At 35.2% G+C, this 10317-nt stretch overlaps 1 protein-coding gene across 1 annotated transcript; it reads left to right on the top strand.

Annotated features, from left to right (window-relative positions):
- Positions 1-374: 374 nt before the first annotated feature.
- On the top strand, positions 375-2233 carry LOC110927030. Its single transcript, XM_022170625.2, has 2 exons — positions 375-658; positions 1240-2233. Exon 2 carries the CDS (start codon positions 1242-1244, stop codon positions 1992-1994), a length of 753 nt encoding a protein of 250 aa, XP_022026317.1. The 5' UTR covers positions 375-658; positions 1240-1241; the 3' UTR covers positions 1995-2233.
- Positions 2234-10317: the final 8084 nt, after the last annotated feature.

Below are 10317 nucleotides of genomic sequence, written 5' to 3'. Positions count from 1 at the left end.
ATTAAAAAAATAAAAAATAAAATAAAATGATACAAAAGTCAGTCAATAACAGTGCTGGTTGACAAATGACAATGTTGTGCTGGATGGGTTGAGTTGTAAATGACAGCGCTGGATGGCGCCATGTCAGCGCAAGGTTACGCTAGTTCATGTTTTCTCCTGTACTGCGCCATATTGAAAAAGTAACTGCGCTGAATTAATTTCACCCAGCTCCAAAGAAAAAATTCTATTTTTCTATGTGAGACCATGAGTTGTTTTACCTGGGCCCCACTTATCTCTTGCCACGTGATCTGATTCTTTATTAGAATTCTTCCCCAATAAGGAATATAGATTAATATATAATAATAATAAAAAACATATTTGTCTTCCCTACCCCACTTTTAAAACATACCAGCACCATTGTCATCTTTGTTACAAAACCCACATAAACCCTAGAACTTTTAGAGACCATAACTCATTCAATTTTTAACGAAATCAAGCGATTCTTGGGTCCAAATTGTGTGTTTTTTCGAGACGAACAAGACTAACCGAACAGAATTTCGAAATTCTTCACGGTTTTTGAGAGTTTTGGACATTTTTGGTCCGAAATTTTGGGGGTTCTTGGTGGGTTTTTGCAAGCTTTCATCCTTGGTGATTAGTGCTTGTTTAATCATCACTTGAGGTATGTTTTCACCCGTTTTTGCTAGATTATTACAGATTATGTTGAATATCCATGTGATTTTGAACTTTGTTGTTTGAATGTGGGTGGGTTTTTGATGTATAATGAGTTAATTAGCATTGGTTTGGGGATAACTTGCTTGTTGGGTGTTGAATAGTGTATACCTTGGTGAAAGAGGGGTTGTTGTTAGGAAATCACCATTCGAATGCTTAGAATGAGAGTTCTTCATGAATTTTAGTTAAATGGTGAATATGATTAAGGTTATGTAATTGGTATTTTCTTGAAAATTTAAACTCTTTTATAAAACCTTGATTCATAATGGTGATTTGGGAAAAGGAGTGTTGTTGGAAACAAGTGTGGGGATGGCACACTTGTGTGAATTTGATAGTGTTGGGATTATGTTGAATTCGCCTTAAAATGGTTTGGAAGTTATATTGTCTTGGTTAAGTGAAATTGGTATCTTGTTAAGATTTAAATTCTTTTTCAACCAATTAAGATAATATAATTAATCAAGTGGCCGAATTTTGCATAATGTTATTTGTTGATTATGGGAAGTTGATAGTGGAAGTTTGTGTGAATTGTAGGTATGGCACGTGTTCGAGAGAGTAAGAAAGGGAAGACCCAAGAGGAACCGTCTAAAAGGGCTTCAAAGAAGGCAAAGAAACAACTTCTTGTTGTAGAGGAGTCGGACGAGTCGGATCCGGAATATGATGTTTCGGATGAGGAAGAAGAAATAGAAGAAGTAGAAGAGGAAGACGAGAATGATGATGAGGTGGAGTTAGTGCTTGATGAGGATGGGATACCGGAGTGGGATGCGTCAAAGAGATTGTCTAGGTATCCTATTGAACATAGAGCGGGTATGTATCGTAAGAAGATAGAACGAAGTAAACAACCTAGGAAAGAACTATTTTTGTGTGAGAAGTTTATAGTTTTGAAGGACTTTCATGCATTTGGTATAGAAGAGTGTTTCAAAAAGTTAGGTTGGCTTGACTTCCTACAGTTTACCGGGGGCGAAGAGATTTATATGGATGAAATTATAGAGTGGATGTCTAGTTTGGAAAAGGATGAGGGAAATAATCCACCGGTTACTACTCGGTTGATTGGAAAGGTTAACGGGGTGGACGTGGTGTTGTCATTTGACGAGATGAAGAGGATAAGTAAGTATGATACTAAGGCTACGTTGAAGGGGCCATATGCATATCCTAAAGAGGCGGAGTTGGCGGATGAGACAAAGACGGAAGAGTGGAAAGCGAGAGTTCGAAGTTTATTTGATTTGCCCCGGGGAGTCTTTATGATCAATACGATTTCGGTCCGTTACAGAGAGCCGACACCACAGTAGTGTTGGCCGACTTGACTTTGAAATTACCCCGGGGAATCGTGTGTGATGTCATTGTTAAAGTAGAGGACTTTTACTACCCAGTTGACTTCTTGGTTTTAGACTATGTCTCAATCGATAAAACTAAACAACCTAATGTTATACTCGGTAGACCATTTTTAGCAACTGCCAATGCTTTAATTGATTGCAGAAATGGAACAGTTGACATGACCTTTGGTAATAGGAAAGTCCAATTAAACGTGTTTTCCCGTGCATCTGATTCTCTGGTTAGTGATGAATGCTTTATGGCAGACATCATTGACGAGTGTCATCCTCATGAAAATGGGGTAAACACAACAGAGACGTGTGTTATTTGTGACAGGGAACAGGCTGAATTATCAGAATGTTGGAATGAAGCTGAAAAGGAATTGGAGGTAATGGCTATAAAGGAAGGAAAACCCACTTGGACCCACCAAGTAGAAAGTTTACCCGAACATATTGACACTCGTTAGCTGATTAGTGTAAATTCTAAAATGTTTAGAATTGGACCATGTTTAGTTAGGCAATTCTAAACATTTTCTGGAATGGGTTCATTTTGTGCTTGGTTCTGTGGTTCTTGATTAGCCATCTCGTTAGCTGCTTGTTCAAGGTCTTGAGCAACTGTTGATGACTGAGCTTTAGCTTTTACTGCTGAACGTAGAAGAACGCGATTCTGTCGAGCAGTCTTTTCTATCTCTGAATCAAACAAAAGCGGTGATGATTTCTTGGAAAACCTGGTATGCATGCAACACGAGAATCACCTGCACACAGACAAACAAGAAACCAAGCGTAATACGGAACAAAACAAATAAAAGACAAATAAAAAGAAATATTTTTGGTTTTTCTGGTTTTTTCTAATTTTTAGGTTTTTTGAATTTTTTAATAAAAACAACTAACTAACACTAAGCGCACCGATTCCCCGGCAACGGCGCCATTTTGATCGATGTCGAAAGGTCGGTCAAAAACAAGTTTAAAATTTGGTCCTAAGTACCTTTACTAGCAAGGGTAAGTAGGGTCGTCTCCACAGGGAATATGTGGTTAGTGTTGACTGTAGAAACCTAGATTAACTATTGCTTTGATTGCGTTTTGGGATTTTTGATCGAGAAGAATTAAGAAAGTTATCAATTTTAAAGAAAAGCAACCCCCTCCGGATTTCCGGTTCAATGATTCACCCAAACCTGTTTAATTAGATAGATACCAAAAGGTCTTGTTAACGGTTTAGTTTGATTGATAATCAAAGACAAGTTTTTAATAATAACCTATGCAATTTAATTACCAAATCATAAGTGCCAAAAACCCACCCAATAACCAAACTACTCACGATGCAAGAAAACCGAATGCGAATGGTAAAAGATGAATAATTGCAACACTCACAATTCTTTTAAACAAAACTAAACCACAAGTATTCTTCAAGTTATGAAAAACAATCCAAAAAACTAAATAAACAAGGTTTGAGTTTCACATACATGAACCATCCACCCGGAGGTGGTCACAAAAGAATCTAGCCACTCATAGTCATGATTTGATCTTCTTGGTTGTCTTGGATGTTTGATTGCATGAAAGATTGATGAAAATTGAGGTTGGGAACTCAAAAATTCGTCCTTGGGAAGTGGAAAACGGCTAGGGTTAGTGAATATTACGTTTTGGGGTTGAAGATATCTCAAAATAAAGTGAAATCCCGAATTTTCGCATAAGTATCTGCTGTCAGCGCAAGGTTGCGCCCCCCCTGGCACAAGGTTGCGCCCCTGACTCACTGGCATCTGTATTGCGTCCAAACTGACACCAGGTTGCGCCAAACTGGTTTCTTCTTGCGCCAAGTACTGGTTTCTCACCATTTTTCGCATTTTTCAACTCCCAACTTGTGTGTAAACTTCTAACCTTCATAAATCTTCCCGAAAACCTCCTGTTTAACTTCAATATCCATCCGTTAAGCTCTGGGGACCTACAAATAGAAACACACTCAAAGTAACCATGTTTTATGATAATAAACACTTAAAACCTTATATTTACACATGTTAAAACATGGTTATTCACCCTTCTATCATTTCCGCCTCTTGAATTGATTAGAACTCTTCTGAACGACTCGTTTGGTCGGTAAAACGATCCTACACAATTAATGACTTGAACTGCTTTCTGATCATTGTTATCATACATACATGTGCATCATAAATTGCAAATGACATACCATTATTTCATGCAAACTTTATTGATTCAAATGATGCTCGAAACAAGGGTAGCCCAGTTATCAGAATAAATCAGAAAAATGCTGACGGAGTTCAGCACATAGACAGCAATTTTCTAAAAATTAAACACTTAGAAAAATATTTTTAAACCATGAATCTTTATATAAAGGTTGCCATAACTTTTGTTACAAAAATTACAAAATATTGGAGGTTGGTTTTTGTAAATAAAAGTGACTAAATATGTATTTAGGAAATATATATTTAGATGTCACCATGTGTGTGATTATTTGTATATTATGTGTATTAGTTATATTATTTTAGGACTTAAAATAATATAACTCACCAAAATACCAAAAATTACAATCCAAAATATTACCAAAATTCCAAGAAATAAATATATAAATTATACCCAAAATACTGGTAAAACCGAACAAGGAATATAACCTACAAAAATATTCCGGAATTTAATTCATAAGTATATTTTGGTAATTAGTATTTTGGACACCAAGAGAATAAAAATATGATTTTTACAATTATTACAAAATATATCATATTTTTGACATGGAGAAAATATATTATTTTTGGTAAGTAAAAATAAATATTTTCTTGGAATTAATTGAAGATATATTATTTTTAGGAGAAAATATATATTTTCTTGAATAGACATGAAATACATTATTTTTGGGTGAAAAATAAGTTTATATATGTTTTCCAAGTTAAACTTGAAAATATTATTTTTGAGATTTATATGAAAGTATAAATATTTTTGCCAAGGGAAAAAAATTATAAATAATTTTCTATGTAATATTTCTTAAAATATATATTTTGGGAATATATTTTTATTAGAAATATTATTCCGGAAAAGTTAATACAAAAATTAAGTATAAGGATACTTAATAAACACAACAAAAATACGTATTCTCGTACGTATAAATATACACCGGAATACGCCACCGACACTTGACAAAAATATACAAATATTAGAATACAAGTATAAATACCCCTATCCTTAGGAAGTTATACATGTGCAAATACATAAATTGTGTCAAGTTAGAATATATTATTTTAACTAAAATTCCAAAATTCGTAAATATAATTTAAGTTAAAATATTTATTATTTTAACAAATAATTATAAAACTTGGAATAATTTTGAGGACGCAATGAAACGTAACTCAAAGACACTAATTAATACTAAGTCAAGGCACGACCCGCTCGTCTAATAGACCGTAGTACGTTGTAGGTAGTCGTACACGCGAATATCAGCTTTGGGTTAAATTTGGATACGAAGAACGCAAGATTGTGAGTTCATGTCCCCCTTTTCTTTTAGCTGTTTTCAGTTTTGTAACTTCGGGGGTGAAGTACATGTTACAAATGGTTTACATATGTTTACATTTGGTATGGTTAGCTAAGGAAAGGTACTGCTACATCATGTGAGTGGTGGGTACAACGCTTAAGACCATTAATCCTCGTAGTAGGACCGAGGGACATGAGTGATAGATCTATTTGGGTGTAGCGAGCCCCACCCATGTGGACCGGGGTTTGGCCCATGAGGTGCTATGTCTTACAGCCGGAAGCCCGGTGCAAAATCTGCTAGGTTTGAGCCTTCCTGTATCACGTCACACATATTAATGGCCTTGCAAACCATTAATGATCCGTTTTCCTTGTTTGCTTTCATACCAGGTTTATAAAACATACATACTTACAATGATTACAAAGGTTTATTCGTGCACACTTACAAAACACATGAACTCGCTCAACTTTTGTTGATGTTTTCAAACTACATGTATTTCAGGAAATTAAATGTGGATCTGGCGGGCGTTTGGAAGTTTCAAATGATGTTGGAAATAAAAGATGTCATCCGGTGTCTAAGGGTTTGGATTGTGTATCTTATCCTGGATAAGATACATGATTCAAAGCCTGGTTTTTATTAATGTCTTTTGTCGAGTCCTTATGGAACTCTAAAACAATTTGAATGGTTTGTAATTTGGATTTGAAGTCTGTGTTTAGATATTAAGACAATGTTGTTGTGATGTTTTAAACTTAATCTATGGATGAACATCTTTGGTTTTATCATATAGTTGTTTGTTATGGTTGAATGCTGTTGGATCGTCGTTGACCCTGAATGAGTCGATCAGAAGAGTCGTTTTCCAATTCAAAGGCGGAATCAGTGAATTAGACGCTCAAACTAAATATAATGCTTCACTTTATTGAATCTGATAATGTTTACAACCTGGAAGCAATTCGGCAGCACTTCGTTACAAGTTCCGAGCCGTTACAAATGAATCAACCATGCACCTATTTATAGAATTTTGGAACCACTTATACGTACATGTCACAAAAGCGGTCCAGGTGAGTTGTGTGGATCGCTTTTATGGACAATGTCCATATAAGCGGTCCAACATGCTATTTAACCACTTCTCGTTTCTCGAACCTCGTGTACTGGTTATTCTAACCTATCCTATCCTATAACATGATACAAGACGAAGTCAATAGACGTAATGCACCAACAGACTCTCCCTCGGATATTGACGAAGTCTTCAGTGAACATTCTATGTTATGCCACCTCTTCAGTCTTGATCATCTTTGCCAACTTGTTCAGATTGCAACCATATAAGAATCCTTCAATCTTTCTCTTTGATCATCTTTACAACTTCATCATCAGTAGGCTCCCCCTCTCGTCAAGCTTCCGTGCTTTTAGAAATCATCACCTTGCTTTTCAGCTACAAGCTCTTCCTCACTTACAACTTATCTTCAGACTCCCCCTTAAACTCAGCTCTTCGGGATCGTAATCTGAATCTTTCCTGTAATTCTCAAACATTCATAAGTAACAATATTTTCAAAATCATTAAACATGTTTTCTAATACACTCCCCCTGTCAACAAACTTAACAGATATGGCAATATAAAGAATCCAATTCTCTCACAAATTATCATTCAAGTTCAAATTAATGACCTTGAAGATATCATACATGTTTTTGAATATATCAAGTTTCAAATTAATGAACTCGTTTTGTTTTTCAGAAACACAATCAGCATACTTAGATTTTGAAACTCAGCAACTCAGACATCGGTTTATCGAAAATAACGCAGAAATCAAAATCTTTTTGTGTTTTCTGAAAATATAAAGCTGTAAAGAAATATATACAAACATATTTACAAACAATATTTTTGTTTGAGTATGCATCAGAGGATCATATCAGTGTTTGACTAGTCACAAGTACCGTTAAGCTTTAAATCATACTTAGAATTAAACAATTCACTTAGATTGTCGATATACTGATCCTTTTAAATTTTCATACAAATTTCAACTGATTCAGGATACGATTTAGATGTTTTAAGACTTAAACTCATTCATGTGTCCCACCTCTTGAATATACTCCCGTATCCAGAATCCCAATATTCAGTCTTACAGGTAAGAATACTACAATGATGTCTGTACATAAATTAGGGTATGCGAGAACTGAGGGATCTCAGGTCAGAACTTCCGTTCAGCAGAGAGATATCAGCTTCGACTTTGCAGCGTGTTCCCTTTAGAGAATCTTTTCAGCTACAACAACTGATTATCAATTTTATTGTCTAATCAGCTGAGGGCTTTATACTATGTTTCAAGCATTTTGGTGAAAGTATTAGCCAGGGACTAGGTCAGAACTACCGTTCAGCAGAAGTCCCGGAATAATACCCCAGACATCATAGAGTATAACCACCTAGTATATCAGAATACGAGACCTTTCAAACGAGATTTCAGGGGTTACCTATATATCCAAGTAGAGTTCCCCGCGAAATAAGTAAGTTTGAATTTAGGTTTATATCCCGAAAAAGCTTACTAAATGTATAAAAACCTATCGACATATCATCAGTGAGACTGTTTAATGCTATTTAATCATTACATTTCTTTAGCATACTGTAACTGTCTACTGATGTACTATCATTTCCTCTTTTTACGCAAAACTCAAATTTTTGATTTTATCATGTTTTTGTATTTTTCAAATTTTCTAATGTTTTTGTATTTTCTAACAATTTTCTCCCCCTAAAATGCAAAACCATTAAAGAAATTTGACAAACCGATACTGATAGCTTTGTCTCGCCATCCATTTTCTGCTTCTCATGCTCTGTTTTGCAGAAAATATAACATACCCCCATGATTTACAACCCATTGATTTTGACTATTAGAAAACCGTTCTTCAACTTGTGAGTAATCATGTTTGTTCCGCCGTGAGGGTTTCGGCATAGTCCATCACCACTTATTCTAAGTAAACAAACATCAATCATCTCAAACATCAAACCAAACAAACACACAGCCAACAAACATACAACAATCATCAAACACAACACAAATTCATACAAAACAACAAATAAACTCCCTATCTGACCAAAACCAGGGATCTTCAACCTTTTCCTGTGCAATACTCTCACAATCTTCAACAGCATTTAGCACCTGCACATTCAAACTTTATCAAATACACAAACAATTTGTCATAAAAATTTCAAACAATAAAGATAGATGCCGATTCATGCTTCGCGATTCAGGAAGCTCCGGCAATTCCAACCACTTAATCAAACATGGTGTCCACCCAGGCCTCAGGAGCCTTAGGTGTAACCTTGATTCTAGCAACCTGAATTTTAAAGTTTTTAGCTTTGAGCGGTGAAACATTCGCATCATAGACAACCACATCTGAATCCTCAGAAATTGTTTTTGGTTTCCAAATTTGTTTCTGTTTCTCATCTTTTATCAACTCAACACTTTTCTTAACAGACCACACTTGACCTTTCGGAGTACCTCTTTTGTAAAAATTTGTTCCTTTCTGAACCTTTTGAGTTTGAACAACATTTTTAGGTTTCCAAATCTTTTGAGGTTTTGTCACACCAACCGATTTTTTCCGACTCCATGATGTGTGAGAATTCCAGGTCCGTCTAGAATTAAGCCTGTTCAGGTTTGATTTCCAGTTTTGATTTGAGGCAAACTTGTTTGTTGTAAACCTCCAGGTTTGTCTCGAATCAAATCTGGTTGACCTCGGTTTCACACTCTTAGATTTCTGTGGTTCACCATCAGCAAACTTTAGGTTTCCACACTTTCGTGCAACATGGCCAATTTGATCACATTTAAAACAAACTTTCTTTGAAACATCCTTTGCTTGTTGTTGTTTCTCTTTCATAGCCTCAAACTCTGCATTAGATTGTTTTCCAATTTTGAATTTTTCTTCTTCGATAAAACTTTTTCCTTGAACAAAAGTCATTTTTGTCTGAAAATTAGGCCTTTCAGTTCTGTTTTGATTATATTTCTTCTTATACCCCAAACCAGACTTCATGTTTTTCTTCTTAGAACCAGGTTTGTTATAAGACCCTTTGAAACTTTTACCAGCAAACTTCAACATTTCAGACTTCTCAATTTCAACCATCTTGAAAACTTTGTCAATTTTCTCTGAAATCACATTCTGAATCGGGAAAACCACATCCAAGAATAGTTTGTCCGATCCAATCATGGTATAAACCAATCCTTTTGAATCATCATTCAAACTCTTCACAGATTTCGTGTCTTTCAGATATCCATCATAAAGATTTCCGTCATCTTCATCTTGTGATTCAGACTTACCTTTTGTAGACTCATCTTTCAAAACACTATCAACCACTTTACTCACCACCTCTGAATCATTAGCATCATCAGATTTGGTGTAAATCACATCGATACTTTCAGGTAATTGGTCAGCTATGTTCAAACCCTTTGCCACCTTTTACTCATCATAAAAAGTATAATTGTCTCTCAATGGTGGTGGTACCTGATGATATTCTGAACCAATACCCTTTTTACAAACATTAGTATCTTTGTTATCAGGTGTGATATTGAAAATACGTTCAAGAATGTACGAAGAGTCATGATAACTTTGAAGTTTTGTAACAATCTTTTCTTTTTCAGCCAAGACTTGTTTAAGATTAGCAATTTCATCAATACGCTTGTTCAATTCAATTTGCTTTTCTTTAAACTGGCGTTCATACAAATCTTTAGTAACTAAAGTTTCAGACAAACGTTGATCAAAACTCTTGACTTGGCTCTTCAAAGTATCATAAGCTTCTTGTACTTTCTGACTTGATCGTTTTAAAGAATCGTATTGCTTTTGTAATTCTAAAAA

This window comes from Helianthus annuus, chromosome 11 (genome assembly GCF_002127325.2).
Source record: "Helianthus annuus cultivar XRQ/B chromosome 11, HanXRQr2.0-SUNRISE, whole genome shotgun sequence".
Lineage (NCBI taxonomy): Eukaryota > Viridiplantae > Streptophyta > Magnoliopsida > Asterales > Asteraceae > Helianthus > Helianthus annuus.
The sequence above is the reverse complement of the archived record's forward strand: the minus strand, read 5'-3'. Positions and strand labels throughout refer to the sequence as shown.

Coding starts and splice junctions, on each gene's coding strand:
- LOC110927030 (XM_022170625.2), top strand. CDS start 1,242: ATGGCACGTGTTCGAGAGAGTAAGAAAGGGAAGACCCAAGAGGAACCG.